Here is an 18,714-nt window from a genome sequence, read left to right on the forward strand (position 1 = left end):
AACTCCCACCTCCCGCATTGGCTACAGTTTATCCCACCTCCTGCCGAGGAGCCAATACAATCTGAGACTAACGCTGACGGTATTTGTACGCCCCCTGATAAACTGCTGGTAAATGGCATGAACTACAGGTAACCGTAAACTGTTTTTTCACAGTCCAAAGAATACACTGGAGAGAACAAGCCGCTGTGCCACATAAACAGCGCCGGAACACCGTTATTAAACAAACAAAACAAAAAAAATGCCAGAGTCAATAAATACAAGTGATTTAAACAAATACACTAATTGAAGCATTAGCTATAAATTCGTATTAATAGCAGCTTCGAACATTTCTGTCGTAACACGCGCTTGTTTGTGTAAAACGCAATGTAGGATTTTAGTCGCCATGGTGAAGAGAAGAGGCCGAGGCTGCGCGGTGCAGTCAGCCCCCGACAGCGCACGATGACTTGGCCACGTCTCTCCTACCATTGGCTCGCGCCGCTGTCTGACGTTCCTTTCGCTCTTGGACGGGGTTGGTTTGCAGCCGGTTGCATCAGCTGGCAGGCGAGGAGGGAGCAGGACGCCGGTTCCGCACGCGTGCTGGCGGAAGCAGGAACTATCGGCTCCAGGATCACGGTGGTCCACAGTTCTTCTCCCCGTTACCTTAGATCATCTCCATGGCTGACAGCGCAACTCAGAAGCTAAACAAAATGAGCATGAACGACGAGGTACCTAGATACATTTTTTTGCTTTTATACTATCGGCACAGAAAGTGTGCTCCACAGTTGTGTGTTTAGATACAACAGGGTGGGCCGACATATAAATGCATATCATCTGTCTTTAAGCTTGTGCTTCACTCGGCCTAATCCTAAAAAATGACATACCTCATAGACTTTCAAAATGTCACCCTAATTGCAGACTTTCATCACCCTTTGTAATGTCCTTTGGACTAAGTCTCTTTAATGGGATCACCCTTATTCAAGAAGCAACACGTTGATCTTCTATAACGCCAAGGCATGCTTGGTGAACGAAACTTCATGCAATATTATATGTATTTGTAGGCCGCACATCTCTCCTGGGAGGGCATCTTGGTGTCATAAGAAGGATGGTGTGGCCCTGGGTAGACCGTATTGCAATATCTAGGTTTTATTTTCTTACAGAATATGAGGACTGAGCTAGTTTCTCTGTTGTGTGAGGTGAGGGGGGTGTTCCAGACTTTGGGAGCCAGGCACAATAAAGCGCACCCCACGTCTCTGATTATTCAGACATAGAGGATGTAGGCGAGTAGGATGATGGGTGAGCAGAAGTTTCTGGTGGGAGTTACAGATTTGATGTAGCTCATCAGGTAAGTGAGGCCTAGGTTGTGTAGGGCTTTGTGTATGTGTGTGAGGAGCTTGAAAAGTGTGCGTTTGTGAATAGGTAGCCAGTCTCTTAGGTGAGTGGAGACGTGAGTGCGAGGTGGGACTTTGAGTGACTTCAGACATGCTTACATTGAACTGTATCCAAGTGTTTTCATTTGAGAGGGAGAGGATGAGCTGGATGTCGTATGAGATGACGGTGTTTCTATGTGCGCAGACAATGCCATACAGTATATGTAAACGATGATCGGCGTGGGGCTGAGCGAGGATCCTTTAAGGTATTACATAGATCAATATGGTGCAAGCAGAGGTCTATGGCAGAAGGCTGATGGACTGAGTGCACCTTGTGAGGAAGAAGCTGAGCCATCAGCGGGTGGGTCCTCATATGCCAGTTTCGTGGAGACTTTAGACGAGGATGAGGTGATAGATAATGTAGATGTGGCTGATAGGTTGATATATGATGAGTGTTGTTGTATTTCCTCGGTCCATAATCAGTCAGATGTTGGTGGCGACAATAATGGCAGTCTCTGTGCTATGTTTGACCCTGAAACTAGATTAGGAGGAGTTCAAGAATTGTTGTCGTTGAGGTGGTTGGCCAGCCATTTGTTTAAACGTTTTTCCAGTAGTTTGGATGGGCAGGGGATTAGTTAGATCAGTCTGTTGTTTGCCAGCATCTTTAGGTCTTGTGAGGGTTTTTTCATAAGGAGTTGTATGGTGGTGTGTTTCCGAGCATTTGGGAAAGTGGGTGTGGTGAGGGATTCATTGAGTATCGAGGTGAATGTGGTGGAAATCAAGCTGAGTCCTTTGGTGAAGATGAAGTGAGGACAGGTATCTGAAGGTGCTGCCGAGGAGATTGTATGTATTATCCTGAGAGCAGAAAGAGAAGCAACAAGTAGTGAACAAAGGCAAGTGTTTTAGACTGTGAGCCTCAGTGCAGTGTCGCAATGGAGCAAGTCTGAAAGTATTTAGGCTTTGTTGCAGGACTGGGCACATGCAAGGCAAGAAGGGCCATGCAGCTCCTCCTAAAGGCTGGTTGGCTTTGCGGCTGCCATTAAGTGGGTCTGGATGGGGGAGAGACCTAGGGGACGGTGGACAGGTGAGTGTTGAGGGTAAAAAGTGGAAAGGGCATAACGGAGTAAGATATATATTAGAGAAGGTTGCACACAATCAAGAGGAGGGGGATAAAAGAGGAAAAGAGTGGTAGACGTGAAAGGGCCAAAGAGCACAAAAAAAGGTGACAGAAGGTACAAATATGACAAAAACAAGGGCAAACGGGCAAACAGGTTAGAGAAAGCAAGAACAGCACATATATGTAAAAATGGGTCGCGTAGAAATCTTGTTTTTTTTGTTTTTGTAGAAACTATTGACGAGGTGGGGGAAAATGAAACCTGAAAGGAAAAAGAAGATATTTTTACACTCTGATAGGAAGGAAAAACTACTTGGGGGGGGGGGGGGGGTGATTTCAATGTGTTTGAGGATGTGTTAAGAGATTTTGATAACCATTTTGCCCTAAAAGTGTGTATTGGGATTATTAGATTTAAGTTTTTTCAAAGGAAACAAAAATTGGGCGAAACAATTGAGTATGTAGCTTCTCTGAAGAAATTAGCAGGTGAGTTTAAATGTGACCTTTTACAGGAACAACTTATTTGTGATCAAGTGGTCATGCATATTCCTGATCCAGGAATTTAACAAAGATTGTGAATCAGTAGGAATGCAGATTAAAAGATATTTTAGCTATAGTAAGGAAAGCTGAATTATCAATTCGTTGTACCAAAGCACTAAAAATGAGTTAAGAGTCAATTGGAGAAGTAATAAGTAAAGTTAGGAGCAAAAGTGTTAACAAATCCAAGAAAGAAAATGCTAAACTGCATGACTCTACTAAGAAAGAAAACCTTCAATGTTACAGTTGTGAAAAAGGGTTCAAAGTGAAATGTGTGGAAGAGGGAAGTTCCAACGAGGATGGGAGCAAAGTTTAACAATATTATGCACTATGATGTAGATGAAGATACTCATCATGATTTCAATAGGGAGTCATTTATTTTGAATGTTAATGAGAAACAAGTAGGAGACAAAAAGAAACTGTTGTACCTTATGACGATTTGTTGAGTGGTTTTTACAAATCTATGCAGACTCTGGTTCCCCTTACACCATCGTAAATGAGGAAGTGTGAAACACTAAGTTTGTGAAGAAATTAGGAAACAAATTGCTAGAACCTGACATTTGACCAGAGGGATTTTCTGTGGAAAAATTGACATAGTTGGTTACAGATCATTAGTGTTCAGGTTCTAAAATAGAGAATTTGTTGGTAAATTGTATGTTGCTAGGAGAGGTCCTGTTGGGATGGAGGGACCAAGGTGATTTGCACATTATCTTGTATCCCAGCAGTCCTGAACCTGTTATGATTGTGGATAAGGGTGAAACTATAGGGACTGAAATGTTAAAGAATTCCCCAAAGTTGTTATGGAAAAATTGGTATGTAGAAGGATTTTGAAGAACCTATTGTGTTGAAGTCTGATGCTTGCCCTAAAATATATAAAGTAAGGAATATACCAATTTTTCTCAGACAGGAAGTTGATAAGAAATTGGTTAATGCAGAGATTATTGAACCTATTGAGTCCCCTGAGTGGATTTCTCCGGTGGTCGTAACAAAATGATGTAACTGTAAATTAAGGCTATGCATTGACCTGCATCACTTAAATAACATTTTCGTGGACAAAGTTCGACTTCCCAAGATTTCTGAAATGTTATCATTGGTAAAATATGTTGTTTTACACCATAGATTTATCAGCAGCATATAGCCAAATTAGATTACAAGAGGAGAGCAAACATTACACAGCTTTCATTACACCTACACGATGTTTTCAATACAAATGATTACCTTTTGGGCAAGCTTCAGCGGCAGCCATTTTCCAAAGATTAATGTATCAGTTATTTGGAAAGCACACAAAAGTTAAAGTTTTCAAGATTACATTTTAATCTTTGGTAAATTAAGACCTGAGCATGACAACATTTTGTGGGAGGTGTTGAGAACACTCGAAGAAGATGGATAACCCTACAATACTCTAAACGTAAGTTTTCAGTAGAATCTGTAATTTATTTGGGGCATGTTCTGTGTGGTGAAGTAGTCTCAACCAAAGCTAAGTTAGTGGAATTATACAGAATCCCCTTCGCCCATCTAATGAGGATGAGGTCAGGTCTTTCTTAGCCCTTGTTGAATTTTATGCCAAATTAATGAACAGATTTTCCAGAAGAGTATACAATATTAGGTAATTGTTGAAAAACAAAGTGAAGTGTGAGTGGTCTGATGTATGCAAAATGGAATTTGTGGATATAAAAAAAGCTGTAATTGAAGCTCTTATCCTGAAGGGATTTGATCCTGAGTTAAAGAATGTGATCACTGTGGACGCCAGTAACAAAGGGTTAGGAAGTGTAAGGAAGTTATAATTGCAAATGCTTCTCGTGCTCCAGCTCCAACTGAAGAAAAATTCTCTATTATAGAGAAAGAAACCCTTGCCTGCATATGGGCCCTAGAACGTTTTCTATCATTTGTGTGGGGCAAGCAATGTAGAGTACGGATCGACTATAAATCCTTAGTGAAACTGTTAACGATTGAGGGGTTACTCAAAGCTTTAGCAAGGATGTCAATGAAATTACAAGACTTCATATGTAAAGTGGAGTATGTACCAGGAAAGAGAAATATTCTAACTGATTTTATTCATCACGAATGCCAACTGATATATAGAAATGAGTGGGATGATGTCTAAATTGCATAAATTCATCATCAAGGTGTCCCTAGAGTGAAACAAGAAGAATGGGAAAAAAAATACACTAAAGATGTTGTGTTACAGTAATTTATTAATTTCATGGGACAAGGGTGGCCAAAGAAAACATGTTCCAAAAGAACGAAGGCATTTCTGGGTAATCTGAAGTGAATTGTGTGTGGTGCTTGGGTATTTACTCAGAGGTGACAGAGCCATCCCATCATCCACGATGAGGGTAAATATAATAAAGTTATGACATGATGGTCACTGTGGCATAGTCAAGGTGAAACAAAGAGTTAAAAAAAATGGTACACGTAGCCTGGAATGGATACGAGTGCAGAAAGACTAATAAGAAATTGTGTATGGTGTGCTAACTCTGACAAATCATTAAGGGCCTTGAGGCCTAGCACATGTGAGCCAATCATACCTAGGAGACCATTGCACACTGTAGCTATCGACATCGTGGTCCATTAAGTGCTCCATCCAAATAAATAATATCTATGATAGAAGTGTTCTCAAGATGGCCAGTAGTTAAGGTGGTAGAAAATACTATAACCATGGAAGTGTTAAAATTAATTGACAAAGTTTTTATGGATGAAGGATTACCAACCCAAATCATCAGTGATGGTGTACAGTTTGGATCTAATTTAGCAAAGAGTTATTTTGGAAAACTAGGAGTGAAGCATAGAACCACATCCTTGTATAATCCTAGTGTGAATGGTATGATCGAGAGGTTCAACAGAGTTTTAAAAAATGCTTTACAGATGGATGTGAAGAAAGATGAGGATTGGGAAATTCAAGTACATAGAAAAGTATGGACATATAGAACCACTGTTCATGAATCTTTGGATGTGTCTCCTTTTGAAGTAATGAAAGGAAGAGGGATGATAACTAAGTGCAATCCTGAATGATTTCTGCACACATCTGATGTGATTGGGCATTTTGAAGAGGTGAGGAAAAGAATCAGTGAGAAACATTGAAGGTACAAGGAAGCTTTTGACAAAAATAAAGGTTCTGAGTAAATTTAGAGGCTTGTTAGGGGATGTGGGTAAAGGTTAAAAAAACATGGAGATTCAGAAAGGGTGAAAGTCAATTTTCTGAACCACTGCAAGTGTCTAAAGTGCTCAAAGGGACAGTGGATGTATGAAAAGAGCTCCAGGAGTTGGTGTGAAGAGTCAGTACTTGAGCCCCAAATGGAGAAGCAAGATTTGGTGGTGAGCAGAAAGAACAAGACTACAGCTAATGAGAAAGGGATAATTGCTAATGGCGAGTGTTAGAAATAGGGTCTTTGGTTTGCAGTCAGGTTACCCCTGTCCAAGCAAGGACCATCACTCTAGTCAGGGTAAGTTGCACACAATCCAAATTATCCTGTGCAAACCCTCTGGTAGCTTGCCACTGAGCAGTCAGGCTTAACTAAGAAGGCAATGTGTAAAGCATGTGTGCAATAACACAGTATAACACCACAAAAATACACCACATGGTGTTTAGAAAAATATATCATATTTATCTCGTTAAATTGAGGTAAAAACGATAGAGATCTTGGTGGTAGTTGCAAATATTCAAACTGTAAAACTCCTAAATTTGTATTTACACTGCTGTGAGGCCTGCTCCCTTCGTAGGCTAACATTGGGGCCGCCCGCATACATTGTTTGAGTGGTAGCTGCTGATCTGAAAGGAGTAGGAAGGTCATATTTACTATGGCCTGAATGGTGATACAAAATCCTGCTGACTGATGAAGTTGGATTTAATATTACTATTTTTGAAATGCCACTTTTAGAAAGTGAGCATTTCTCTGCAATTAAATCCTTCTATGCCTTACAATCCACGTCTGGCTGGGTTTAGTTGACCGCTCCCTTGTGCCTTCAGTCAGACACACGTCAAACACAGGATACTCAGCCTCACTTGCATACATCTGCATTTTGAATGGGTCTTCCTGGGCTGAGAGGGTGGCGGGCCTGGCACTTGCATGTCAAAGGACTGTGGCCTGGCCTCAAACAAAGGACTGCCACACCCCCTACTGGGACCCTAGCAGACAGGATTGAACTGAAAGGGGACCTGGTGCGCTTCTAAGCCATTCTTTGAAGTCTCCCCCACTTCAAAGGCACATTTGGATATTTAAACAGGGCTTCTGCCCCTACCAACTCAGACACTTCCTGGAGAAGAGAACCTGAACCAAAACTTGCATCCTGATAAAGAAGAACTGCCTGGCTGCCCAAAGGACTCACCTGTCTGCTTTCTGCAAAGGACTGCTGCCTTGCTGTTGCCCTGCTGCCTTGCTGCTCTCTGGCTTTGTTGAGAAGTGCTCTCCAAGGGCTTGGATAGAGCTTGCCTCCTGTTCCCTGAAGTCTCAGGCCCCAAAAGACTTCATCTCTACAAGGACACCTTGTGCGGCGAAAATCGACGCACAGCCTGCCAGAAACGATGCACAGCCTGCACTGCGGTGAAAAATTCACCTCACGCCAAACCAGAACAACACAGCCTGACTTCACGAGAAGATCTATGCAGTGCCAGTGTAGCGACCAGAAATTTGACGCACGGCCCACTGGGTCGACGCACAGCTGAGCCGGACCGACGTAGCCCAACTTCCAGAGAGGAATCGATGCAGCGCCTGCCGTGCAGTAGAAATTTCCACGCAATGCCCACCGGATCAACGCAGCCCCTGCGACTTCGTCCTGTCAGTGCCGGAAATCACTTTATATCAATTTTACAGTGATATCTCAACATATACTTATTGCATTTTAATCGTTTTGACCTGAATCTTATCAGATAAATATTATATTTTTTTCAAACACTCTGTGGTGTATTTTTGTGGTGCGCTACTGTGTTATTGCATGATTTATTGCAAAAAATCCTTTGCACATTGCCTTCAGAGTTAAGCCTGACTGCTCAGTGCCAAGCTACCAGAGGGTGGGCACAGGATAATTTGGATTGTGAGTGACTTATCCTGACTAGAGTGAGGGTCCTTACTTGGACAGTGGGTAACCTGACTGCCAACTAAAGACCCCATTTCTAACAGTGCCCTCATCTAAATTTGGTCCCTATCTCTTTAAAACTTTAATTTTGGCATTCTGGTTATCTAGTGTGATTACTGTGTGTGAGTTGTTGTTCCTCTACCATTAGCTGGAATAGCCTTGACTAATCATGTTTGCTGCCCTAATAGGGTCAAATGCACAAAGAGGGTTAATTGCTTACTTAGAGTTAAATATGCACAAGAGTGGCGAATAACAGATCCAGGAACCTCTAAAGTTGTATTTTCTGTTTTTGAAAAACAGTAACAGTGGTGTGGAATTCCTGTAGCCTGGGCGTATTGTTTGGGGTCAAGGTCAACAAGTTTTCATGTTTATTTTGTCCTTGGGAAAAATAGGTCCAACCCCCTGCAGCTCAAACCCTTTGTCTTATGGATGAGGGAAGGGCATTGTCTGCAGTTTAATATTTGTGTTTATGTGTTAATGCTATTCAAACTTGTATTTATGGTTCATTAAGGCAAAGCCTTTATTATTAGGATGAGCACACTAAGGAAATGTATGCTCGTACTGCACTACTGACAGTGGTTCCAGCATAAGAATGTGTACACACATTTGTAAAGTTTACCACTATGAGGCAACATATAATGCTCCCAGAATGCTCTCTGATGAGATGCAAATATGTGCAGGAATTTGAAAGCAAGATTTATGAGTCTTTGCTTTCACATATCACAAAAAAAAAACAACTTAAAAACAAGCATTTGCAATGCAACGGGTCTCGCGTTTCCTCATGTTAGAGCTGATAGGTGAAAAGTAGGGTTAGGAGTTTACAACTCTGTCAGCAAAAAGTGCATTTATGTACTGTAGGAAGTTGGCTCTGTATGCACTATTTCAAAGTAAGGAATAGTATGCACAGAGTCCAAGGGTTCCCCTTAGAGGTAAGATAGTGGCAAAAAGAGATAATACTAATGCTCTATTTTGTGGTAGTGTGGTCGAGCAGTAGGCTTATCAAAGGAATAGTGTTAAGCATTTGTTGTACACACACAGGCAATAAATGAGTGTAAAGAAATGGCTCCCTGTTGCAGTTACCCCCCACTTTTTGCCTGATGCTGATGCTGACTTGACTGAGAAGTGTGCTGGGACCCTGCTAACCAGGCCCCAGCACCAGTGTTCTTTCACCTAAAATGTACCATTGATTCCACAATTGGCACACCCTGGCATCCAGATAAGTCCCTTGTAACTGGTACCTCTGGTACCAAGGGCCCTGATGCCAGGGAAGGTCTCTAAGGGCTGCAGCATGTATTATGCCACCCTAGAGACCCCTCACTCAGCACAGACACACTGCTTACAAGCCTGTGTGTGCTAGTGAGAACAAAATGAGTAAGTAGACATGGCACTCCCCTCAGGGTGCCATGCCAGCCTCTCACTGCCTATGCAGTATAGGTAAGACACCCCTCTAGCAGGCCTTACAGCCCTAAGGCAGGGTGCACTATACCATAGGTGAGGGTACCAGTGCATGAGCACTGTACCCCTACAGTGTCTAAGCAAAACCTTAGACATTGTAAGTGCAGGGTAGCCATAAGAGTATATGGTCTGGGAGTCTGTTTTGCACGAACTCCACAGCACCATAATGGCTACACTGAAAACTGGGAAGTTTGGTATCAAACTTCTCAGCACAATAAATGCACACTGATGCCAGTGTACATTTTATTGCAAAATACACCCCAGAGGGCACCTTAGAGGTGCCCCCTGAAACTTAACCGACTGTCTGTGTAGGCTGACTAGTTCCAGCAGCCTGCCACACTAGAGACATGTTGCTGGCCCCATGGGGAGAGTGCCTTTGTCACTCTGAGGCCAGTAACAAAGCCTGCACTGGGTGGAGATGCTAACACCTCCCCCAGGCAGGAGCTGTAACACCTGGCGGTGAGCCTCAAAGGCTCACCCCTTTGTCACAGCCCAGCAGGGCACTCCAGCTTAGTGGAGTTGCCCGCCCCCTCCGGCCACGGCCCCCACTTTTGGCGGCAAGGCTGGAGGGAACAAAGAAAGCAACAAGGAGGAGTCACTGGCCAGTCAGGACAGCCCCTAAGGTGTCCTGAGCTGAGGTGACTCTAACTTTTAGAAATCCTCCATCTTGCAGATGGAGGATTCCCCCAATAGGGTTAGGATTGTGACCCCCTCCCCTTGGGAGGAGGCACAAAGAGGGTGTACCCACCCTCAGGGCTAGTAGCCATTGGCTACTAACCCCCCAGACCTAAACACGCCCTTAAATTTAGTATTTAAGGGCTACCCTGAACCCTAGAAAATTAGATTCCTGCAACAACAAGAAGAAGGACTGCCCAGCTGAAAACCCCTGCAGAGGAAGACCAGAAGACAACAACTGCCTTGGCTCCAGAAACTCACCGGCCTGTCTCCTGCCTTCCAAAGAACTCTGCTCCAGCGACGCCTTCCAAAGGGACCAGCGACCTCGGAATCCTCTGAGGACTGCCCTGCTTCGACGACGACAAGAAACTCCCGAGGACAGAGGTCCTGCTCCAAAAAGACTGCAACTTTGTTTCAAGAAGCAGCTTTAAAGAACCCTGCAACCCCCCGCAAGAAGCGTGAGACTTGCAACACTGCACCCGGCGACCCCGACTCGGCTGGTGGAGAACCAACACCTCAGGGAGGACGCCCGGACTACTCTACGACTGTGAGTACCAAAACCTGTCCCCCCTGAGCCCCCACAGTGCCGCCTGCAGAGGGAATCCCGAGGCTTCCCCTGACCGCGACTCTCTGAAACCTAAGTCCCGACGCCTGGAAAAGACCCTGCACCCGCAGCCCCCAGGACCTGAAGGACCGGACTTTCACTGCAGAAGTGACCCCCAGGAGTCCCTCTCCCTTGCCCAAGTGGAGGTTTCCCCGAGGAAGCCCCCCCTTGCCTGCCTGCAGCGCTGAAGAGATCCCTTGATCTCTCATTGACTAACATTGCGAACCCGACGCTTGTTCTAACACTGCACCCGGCCGCCCCCGCGCCGCTGAGGGTGAAATTTCTGTGTGGGCTTGTGTCCCCCCCGGTGCCCTACAAAACCCCCCTGGTCTGCCCTCCGAAGACGCGGGTACTTACCTGCAAGCAGACCGGAACCGGGGCACCCCCTTCTCTACATTCTAGCCTATGCGTTTTGGGCACCACTTTGGACTCTGCACTTGACCGGCCCTGAGCTGCTGGTGTGGTGACTTTGGGGTTGCTCTGAACCCCCAACGGTGGGCTACCTTGGACCAAGAACTGAACCCTGTAAGTGTCTTACTTACCTGGTAAAACTAACAAAAAAACTTACCTCCCCCAGGAACTGTGAAAATTGCACTAAGTGTCCACTTTTAAAATAGCTATTTGTGAATAACTTGAAAAGTATACATGCAATTGAAATGATTCAAAGTTCCTAATGTACTTACCTGCAATACCTTTCAAACAAGATATTACATGTTAAATTTGAACCTGTGGTTCTTAAAATAAACTAAGAAAAGATATTTTTCTATAACAAAACCTATTGGCTGGATTTGTCTCTGAGTGTGTGTACCTCATTTATTGTCTATGTGTATGTACAACAAATGCTTAACACTACTCCTTGGATAAGCCTACTGCTCGACCACACTACCACAAAATAGAGCATTAGTATTATCTCTTTTTACCACTATTTTACCTCTAAGGGGAACCCTTGGACTCTGTGCATGCTATTCCTTACTTTGAAATAGCACATACAGAGCCAACTTCCTACATTGGTGGATCAGCGGTGGGGTACAAGACTTTGCATTTGCTGGACTACTCAGCCAATACCTGATCACACGACAAATTCCAAAATTGTCATTAGAAATTGATTTTTGCAATTTGAAAAGTTTTCTAAATTCTTTAAAGTCCTGCTAGGGCCTTGTGTTAGTCCCTGTTAGCATTTCTTTTAGAGTTTAAAAGTTTGTTAAAAGTTTGAATTAGATTCTAGAACCAGTTTTAGATTCTTAAAAAGTATTCCAACTTTTAGAAGCAAAATGTCTAGCACAGATGTGAATGTGGTGGAACTCGACACCACACCTTACCTCCATCTACAGATGAGAGAGCTAAGGTCACTCTGTAAACTAAAGAAAATAGCAATGGGCTCCAAACCTACCAAAGTACAGCTCCAGGAGCTTTTGGCAGAGTTTGAAAAAGCCAACCCCTCTGAGGATGGCAACACAGAGGATGAAGATAGTGACTTGGAGGAAAATTCCCCCCTACCAGTCCTATTTAGGGAGAACAGGGTCTCTCAAACCCTGACTCCAAAAATAGTAGTCAGAAATGCTGGCTCCCTCACAGGAGGGTCCAGCCTCTCTGAAATCACTGAAGGTAACTCCAGTGAAGAGGACATCCAGTTAGCCAGGATGGCCAAAAGATTGGCTTTGGAAAAACAGATCCTAGCCATAGAAAGGGAAAGACAAGAGATGGGCCTAGGACCCATCAATGGTGGCAGCAACATAAATAGGGTCAGAGATTCTCCTGACATGTTGAAAATCCCTAAAGGGATTGTAACTAAATATGAAGATGGTGATGACATCACCAAATGGTTCACAGCTTTTGAGAGGGCTTGTGTAACCAGAAAAGTGAACAGATCTCACTGGTGTGCTCTCCTTTGGGAAATGTTCACAGGAAAGTGTAGGGATAGACTCCTCACACTCTCTGGAAAAGATGCAGAATCTTATGACCTCATGAAGGGTACCCTGATTGAGGGCTTTGGATTCTCCACTGAGGAGTATAGGATTAGATTCAGGGGGGCTCAAAAATCCTCGAGCCAGACCTGGGTTGACTTTGTAGACTACTCAGTGAAAACACTGGATGGTTGGGTAACTGGAAATGAAGTGTATGACTATGTTGGGCTTTATAATTTGTTTATGAAAGAACACATTTTAAGTAACTGCTTCAATGAAAAGTTGCATCAGTATCTGGTAGACCTAGGTCCAATTTCTCCCCAAGAATTGGGAAAGAAGGCAGACCACTGGGTCAAGACTAGGGTAACCAAAACTTCCACTGGGGGTGACCAAAAGAAAGGGGTTACAAAGCCTCCCCAGGAGAAAGTGGGTGACACTAGAAACAAAGAAAAAGAGTCCCCTGTAGGCCCCCAAAAACCAGACCAGGTGGGTGGGCCCAGAGACACAACCCAAAACAAAGGTGGGTACCAGGGTAAGAGCTGGGATGCCACTAAGGCATGGTGCCATAACTGTAAACAGACAGGGCACCACACCAAGGACACTTCTTGTCCCAAAAACAAACCCCCTAGCAAAATCCCAGGGGTGACCAGTGTAGCCATTGGGGATGACTCCTCAGATGAGGAGGTCTTCATAGCCTTCAACTGGAAAAAGGGCCCAACAGGTGAGTTGGAGATTCCAGAGGGAAGTAGACACTTCCACCACCTACAGGTGAATGGAATCCCAGCCACTGCCCTGAGAGACACTTGTGCCAGTCACACTATTGTGCATGACAGGCTGGTGTTCTCAAACCAGTACATCCCAGGTGAGATGGCCAGAGTAAGAGTTAGCCCAGACAGGGTCACTAATAGGCCTGTGGCTTTTGTGCCCATAGAAGTGGGTGGAACTTTTAGCTGGAGAAGGGTGGTAGTCAGTACAGACCTCCCCCTTGATTGTCTCCTTGGAAATGACTACCCAGAGGTTAGTCAGAGCCTAAGAGAAGAACTGGTCCAGGGCCAGTCCTCTCCCAAGGATTCTGGAGTGCCTGCCTCTGCAGTAAATGCAAGTAGGCCCCAGAAGAAAAAGAAAAGGAAACAGAGTAGGAAAGGTGGACAACCTTTAGCCAAGGTTCCAGCAAGCCAAGGAGATAATGCTCCAGTAGAGGAGAACTCCAAAAGTGGCTCTGATAAAGTCCAACCTGACCCACAAGAAGTCCTGGCTAGTCAGGCAACTGTTAAGCCTGAGTGGGTGGCTCCTCAGCTAACAGAAGAAAGAGTGGAAGAAGGGTGTTTACTACAAGATGTGGTAACCCCCCACTCTAATACAGCAGACAGGCACCCTGAACCCAAAGAAGCCTGTAACTTAGCCCCTTCCCTTGTAGGTGAAGAGCTAAAGGTGTGGTTCTGGGCACTGACAGCTGTCAGTGGCCTCTGCTGGGTGTTAGCCTTTATGGCTGCACTATCCTTGGCATGGTGGTCTGACCCCATGCCAAATAACAAGTTAGGCCCCCTGACCCTGTTGGTCATGGTGGGGTTACTCCAGCTCTGGGTAACCTCTTTGGGTAAGCTAGGGGTGACCCTGGCTAAGATAAGATTAGCAGAGGTGGATACCTCTAAACCCAAAATAGAGAGAATGGGTGAAGACATAAAAAGCACAGACAAGAGGCAGTTCAGACTAGGTCCTATCACTGTGGAAGTGGGTCAGTTCCCCAGAGGGAATGACCTGAACAGGAGGATGTAAGGCAGAGTAGGCCCTGCAACAAACCAGCCTATTTCCTCTACTCTTCCTCGCCTGACAGACTAGGAAGACTCTCCCAGCTTTGGCTGAGTCTCCTGGCCTGTGGGCTGGGGGGGGCTTGTGTAAAGAAATGGCTCCCTGTTGCAGTTACCCCCCACTTTTTGCCTGATACTGATGCTGACTTGACTGAGAAGTGTGCTGGGACCCTGCTAACCAGGCCCCAGCACCAGTGTTCTTTCACCTAAAATGTACCATTGATTCCACAATTGGCACACCCTGGCATCCAGATAAGTCCCTTGTAACTGGTACCTCTGGTACCAAGGGCCCTGATGCCAGGGAAGGTCTCTAAGGGCTGCAGCATGTATTATGCCACCCTAGAGACCCCTCACTCAGCACAGACACACTGCTTACAAGCCTGTGTGTGCTAGTGAGAACAAAATGAGTAAGTCGACATGGCACTCCCCTCAGGGTGCCATGCCAGCCTCTCACTGCCTATGCAGTATAGGTAAGACACCCCTCTAGCAGGCCTTACAGCCCTAAGGCAGGGTGCACTATACCATAGGTGAGGGTACCAGTGCATGAGCACTGTACCCCTACAGTGTCTAAGCAAAACCTTAGACATTGTAAGTGCAGGGTAGCCATAAGAGTATATGGTCTGGGAGTCTGTTTTGCACGAACTCCACAGCACCATAATGGCTACACTGAAAACTGGGAAGTTTGGTATCAAACTTCTCAGCACAATAAATGCACACTGATGCCAGTGTACATTTTATTGCAAAATACACCCCAGAGGGCACCTTATAGGTGCCCCCTGAAACTTAACCGACTGTCTGTGTAGGCTGACTAGTTCCAGCAGCCTGCCACACTAGAGACATGTTGCTGGCCCCATGGGGAGAGTGCCTTTGTCACTCTGAGGCCAGTAACAAAGCCTGCACTGGGTGGAGATGCTAACACCTCCCCCAGGCAGGAGCTGTAACACCTGGCGGTGAGCCTCAAAGGCTCACCCCTTTGTCACAGCCCAGCAGGGCACTCCAGCTTAGTGGAGTTGCCCGCCCCCTCCGGCCACGGCCCCCACTTTTGGCGGCAAGGCTGGAGGGAACAAAGAAAGCAACAAGGAGGAGTCACTGGCCAGTCAGGACAGCCCCTAAGGTGTCCTGAGCTGAGGTGACTCTAACTTTTAGAAATCCTCCATCTTGCAGATGGAGGATTCCCCCAATAGGGTTAGGATTGTGACCCCCTCCCCTTGGGAGGAGGCACAAAGAGGGTGTACCCACCCTCAGGGCTAGTAGCCATTGGCTACTAACCCCCCAGACCTAAACACGCCCTTAAATTTAGTATTTAAGGGCTACCCTGAACCCTAGAAAATTAGATTCCTGCAACAACAAGAAGAAGGACTGCCCAGCTGAAAACCCCTGCAGAGGAAGACCAGAAGACAACAACTGCCTTGGCTCCAGAAACTCACCGGCCTGTCTCCTGCCTTCCAAAGAACTCTGCTCCAGCGACGCCTTCCAAAGGGACCAGCGACCTCTGAATCCTCTGAGGACTGCCCTGCTTCGACGACGACAAGAAACTCCCGAGGACAGCGGACCTGCTCCAAAAAGACTGCAACTTTGTTTCAAGAAGCAGCTTTAAAGAACCCTGCAACCCCCCGCAAGAAGCGTGAGACTTGCAACACTGCACCCGGCGACCCCGACTCGGCTGGTGGAGAACCAACACCTCAGGGAGGACCCCCGGACTACTCTACGACGGTGAGTACCAAAACCTGTCCCCCCTGAGCCCCCACAGCGCCGCCTGCAGAGGGAATCCCGAGGCTTCCCCTGACCGCGACTCTCTGAAACCTAAGTCCCGACGCCTGGAAAAGACCCTGCACCCGCAGCCCCCAGGACCTGAAGGACCGGACTTTCACTGCAGAAGTGACCCCCAGGAGTCCCTCTCCCTTGCCCAAGTGGAGGTTTCCCCGAGGAAGCCCCCCCTTGCCTGCCTGCAGCGCTGAAGAGATCCCTTGATCTCTCATTGACTAACATTGCGAACCTGACGCTTGTTCTAACACTGCACCCGGCCGCCCCCGCGCCGCTGAGGGTGAAATTTCTGTGTGGGCTTGTGTCCCCCCCCCGGTGCCCTACAAAACCCCCCTGGTCTGCCCTCCGAAGACGCGGGTACTTACCTGCAAGCAGACCGGAACCGGGGCACCCCCTTCTCTCCATTCTAGCCTATGCGTTTTGGGCACCACTTTGGACTCTGCACCTGACCGGCCCTGAGCTGCTGGTGTTGTGACTTTGGGGTTGCTCTGAACCCCCAACGGTGGGCTACCTTGGACCAAGAACTGAACCCTGTAAGTGTCTTACTTACCTGGTAAAACTAACAAAAAAACTTACCTCCCCCAGGAACTGTGAAAATTGCACTAAGTGTCCACTTTTAAAATAGCTATTTGTGAATAACTTGAAAAGTATACATGCAATTGAAATGATTCAAAGTTCCTAATGTACTTACCTGCAATACCTTTCAAACAAGATATTACATGTTAAATTTGAACCTGTGGTTCTTAAAATAAACTAAGAAAAGATATTTTTCTATAACAAAACCTATTGGCTGGATTTGTCTCTGAGTGTGTGTACCTCATTTATTGTCTATGTGTATGTACAACAAATGCTTAACACTACTCCTTGGATAAGCCTACTGCTCGACCACACTACCACAAAATAGAGCATTAGTATTATCTCTTTTTACCACTATTTTACCTCTAAGGGGAACCCTTGGACTCTGTGCATGCTATTCCTTACTTTGAAATAGCACATACAGAGCCAACTTCCTACAATGAGGAACACACACTCAGAGACAATTTCAGGCCAATAGGTTTTTGTATAGAAAAATATATTTTCTTAGTTTATTTTAAGAACCACAGGTTCAAATTTTACATGTAGTACTTTAAATGAAAGGTATTGCAGTTAGGTACTTTATGAACTTTGAATAATCACAATAGCATATATACCTTTCAAATAAAACACCTATAGCTATTTTAAAACTAGGCACTTAGTGCAATTTTCACAGTTCCTAGGGGGAGTAAGAGTTTGTTAGTTCTTTCAGGTAAGTAAACCACCTACGGGGTTCAAGTTTTGGTCCAAGGTAGCCCACCGTTGGGGGTTCAGGGCAACCCCAAAGTTACCACACCAGCAGCTCAGGGCCGGTCAGGTGCAGAGTTCAAAGTGGTGCCCAAAACGCATAGGCTTCAATGGAGAAGGGGGTGACCCGGTTCCAGTCTACTAGCAGGTAAGTACCCGCGTCTTCGGAGGGCAGACCAGGGGGGTTTTGTAGGGCACTGGGGGGGACACAAGTTAGCACAGAAAGTACACCCTCAGCAGCACGGGGGCGGCCGGGTGCAGTGTGCAAACACATGTCGGGTTTTTAATTGGAATCAATGGGAGACCAAGGGGTCTCTTCAGCGATGCAGGCAAAGGGGGGGCTCCTCGGGGTAGCCACCACCTGGGCAAGGGAGAGGGCCTCCTGGGGGTCACTCCTGCACTGGAGTTCCGATCCTTCACGTCCTAGGGGCTGCGGGTGCAGAGTCTTTTCCAGGCGTCGGGATCTGGGAGTCAGGCAGTCGCGGTCAGGGGGAGCCTCGGGATTCCCTATGCAGGCGTCGCTGTGGGGGCTCATGGGGGGCAACTCTGGCTACTCACAGTCTCGTAGTCGCCGGGGAGTCCTCCCTGAAGTGTTGTTTCTCCACAAGTCGAGCCGGGGGCGTCGGGTGCAGAGTTGCAAGTCTCACGCTTCTGGCGGGAAACGCAATTGTCTTGAAGTTGCTTCTTTGGAAACAAAGTTGCAGTCTTTGGTGAACAGGGCCGCTCTTCTCAGGAGTTTCTTGGTCCTTCTAGAGCAGGGCAGTCCTCTGAGGATTCAGAGGTCGCTGGTCCTGGGGAAAGCGTCGCTGGAGCAGTTTCTTCAGAAGGGGGGAGACAGGCCGGTAGAGCTGGGGCCAAAGCAGTTGGTGTCTCCGTCTTCTCTGCAGGGTTTTTCAGCTCAGCAGTCCTCTTCTTCTTAGGTTGCAGGAATCTGAGTTCCTAGGTTCAGGGGAGCCCCTAAATACAGAATTTAGGGGTGTGTTTAGGTCAGGGAGGGCAGTAGCCAATGGCTACTAGCCCTGAGGGTGGCTACACCCTCTTTGTGCCTCCTCCCAAGGGGAGGGGGTCACATTCCTATCCCTATTGGGGGGATCCTCCATCTGCAAGGTGGAGGATT

General features: G+C 46.2%; 1 protein-coding gene across 1 annotated transcript in view; it reads left to right on the top strand.

Annotated features, from left to right (window-relative positions):
• Window positions 1-420: 420 nt before the first annotated feature.
• Window positions 421-18,714, top strand: part of TARS1 (threonyl-tRNA synthetase 1) — a 190,192-nt gene continuing 171,898 nt past the window's right edge. Inside the window, exon 1 of the mRNA XM_069220522.1 lies at window positions 421-704. Within this exon, the coding sequence (XP_069076623.1) occupies window positions 654-704 (51 nt within the window). The 5' untranslated portion in view covers window positions 421-653. The remainder of the gene's footprint in view (window positions 705-18,714) is intronic.

This window comes from Pleurodeles waltl, chromosome 1_1 (genome assembly GCF_031143425.1).
Source record: "Pleurodeles waltl isolate 20211129_DDA chromosome 1_1, aPleWal1.hap1.20221129, whole genome shotgun sequence".
Classification (NCBI taxonomy): domain Eukaryota; kingdom Metazoa; phylum Chordata; class Amphibia; order Caudata; family Salamandridae; genus Pleurodeles; species Pleurodeles waltl.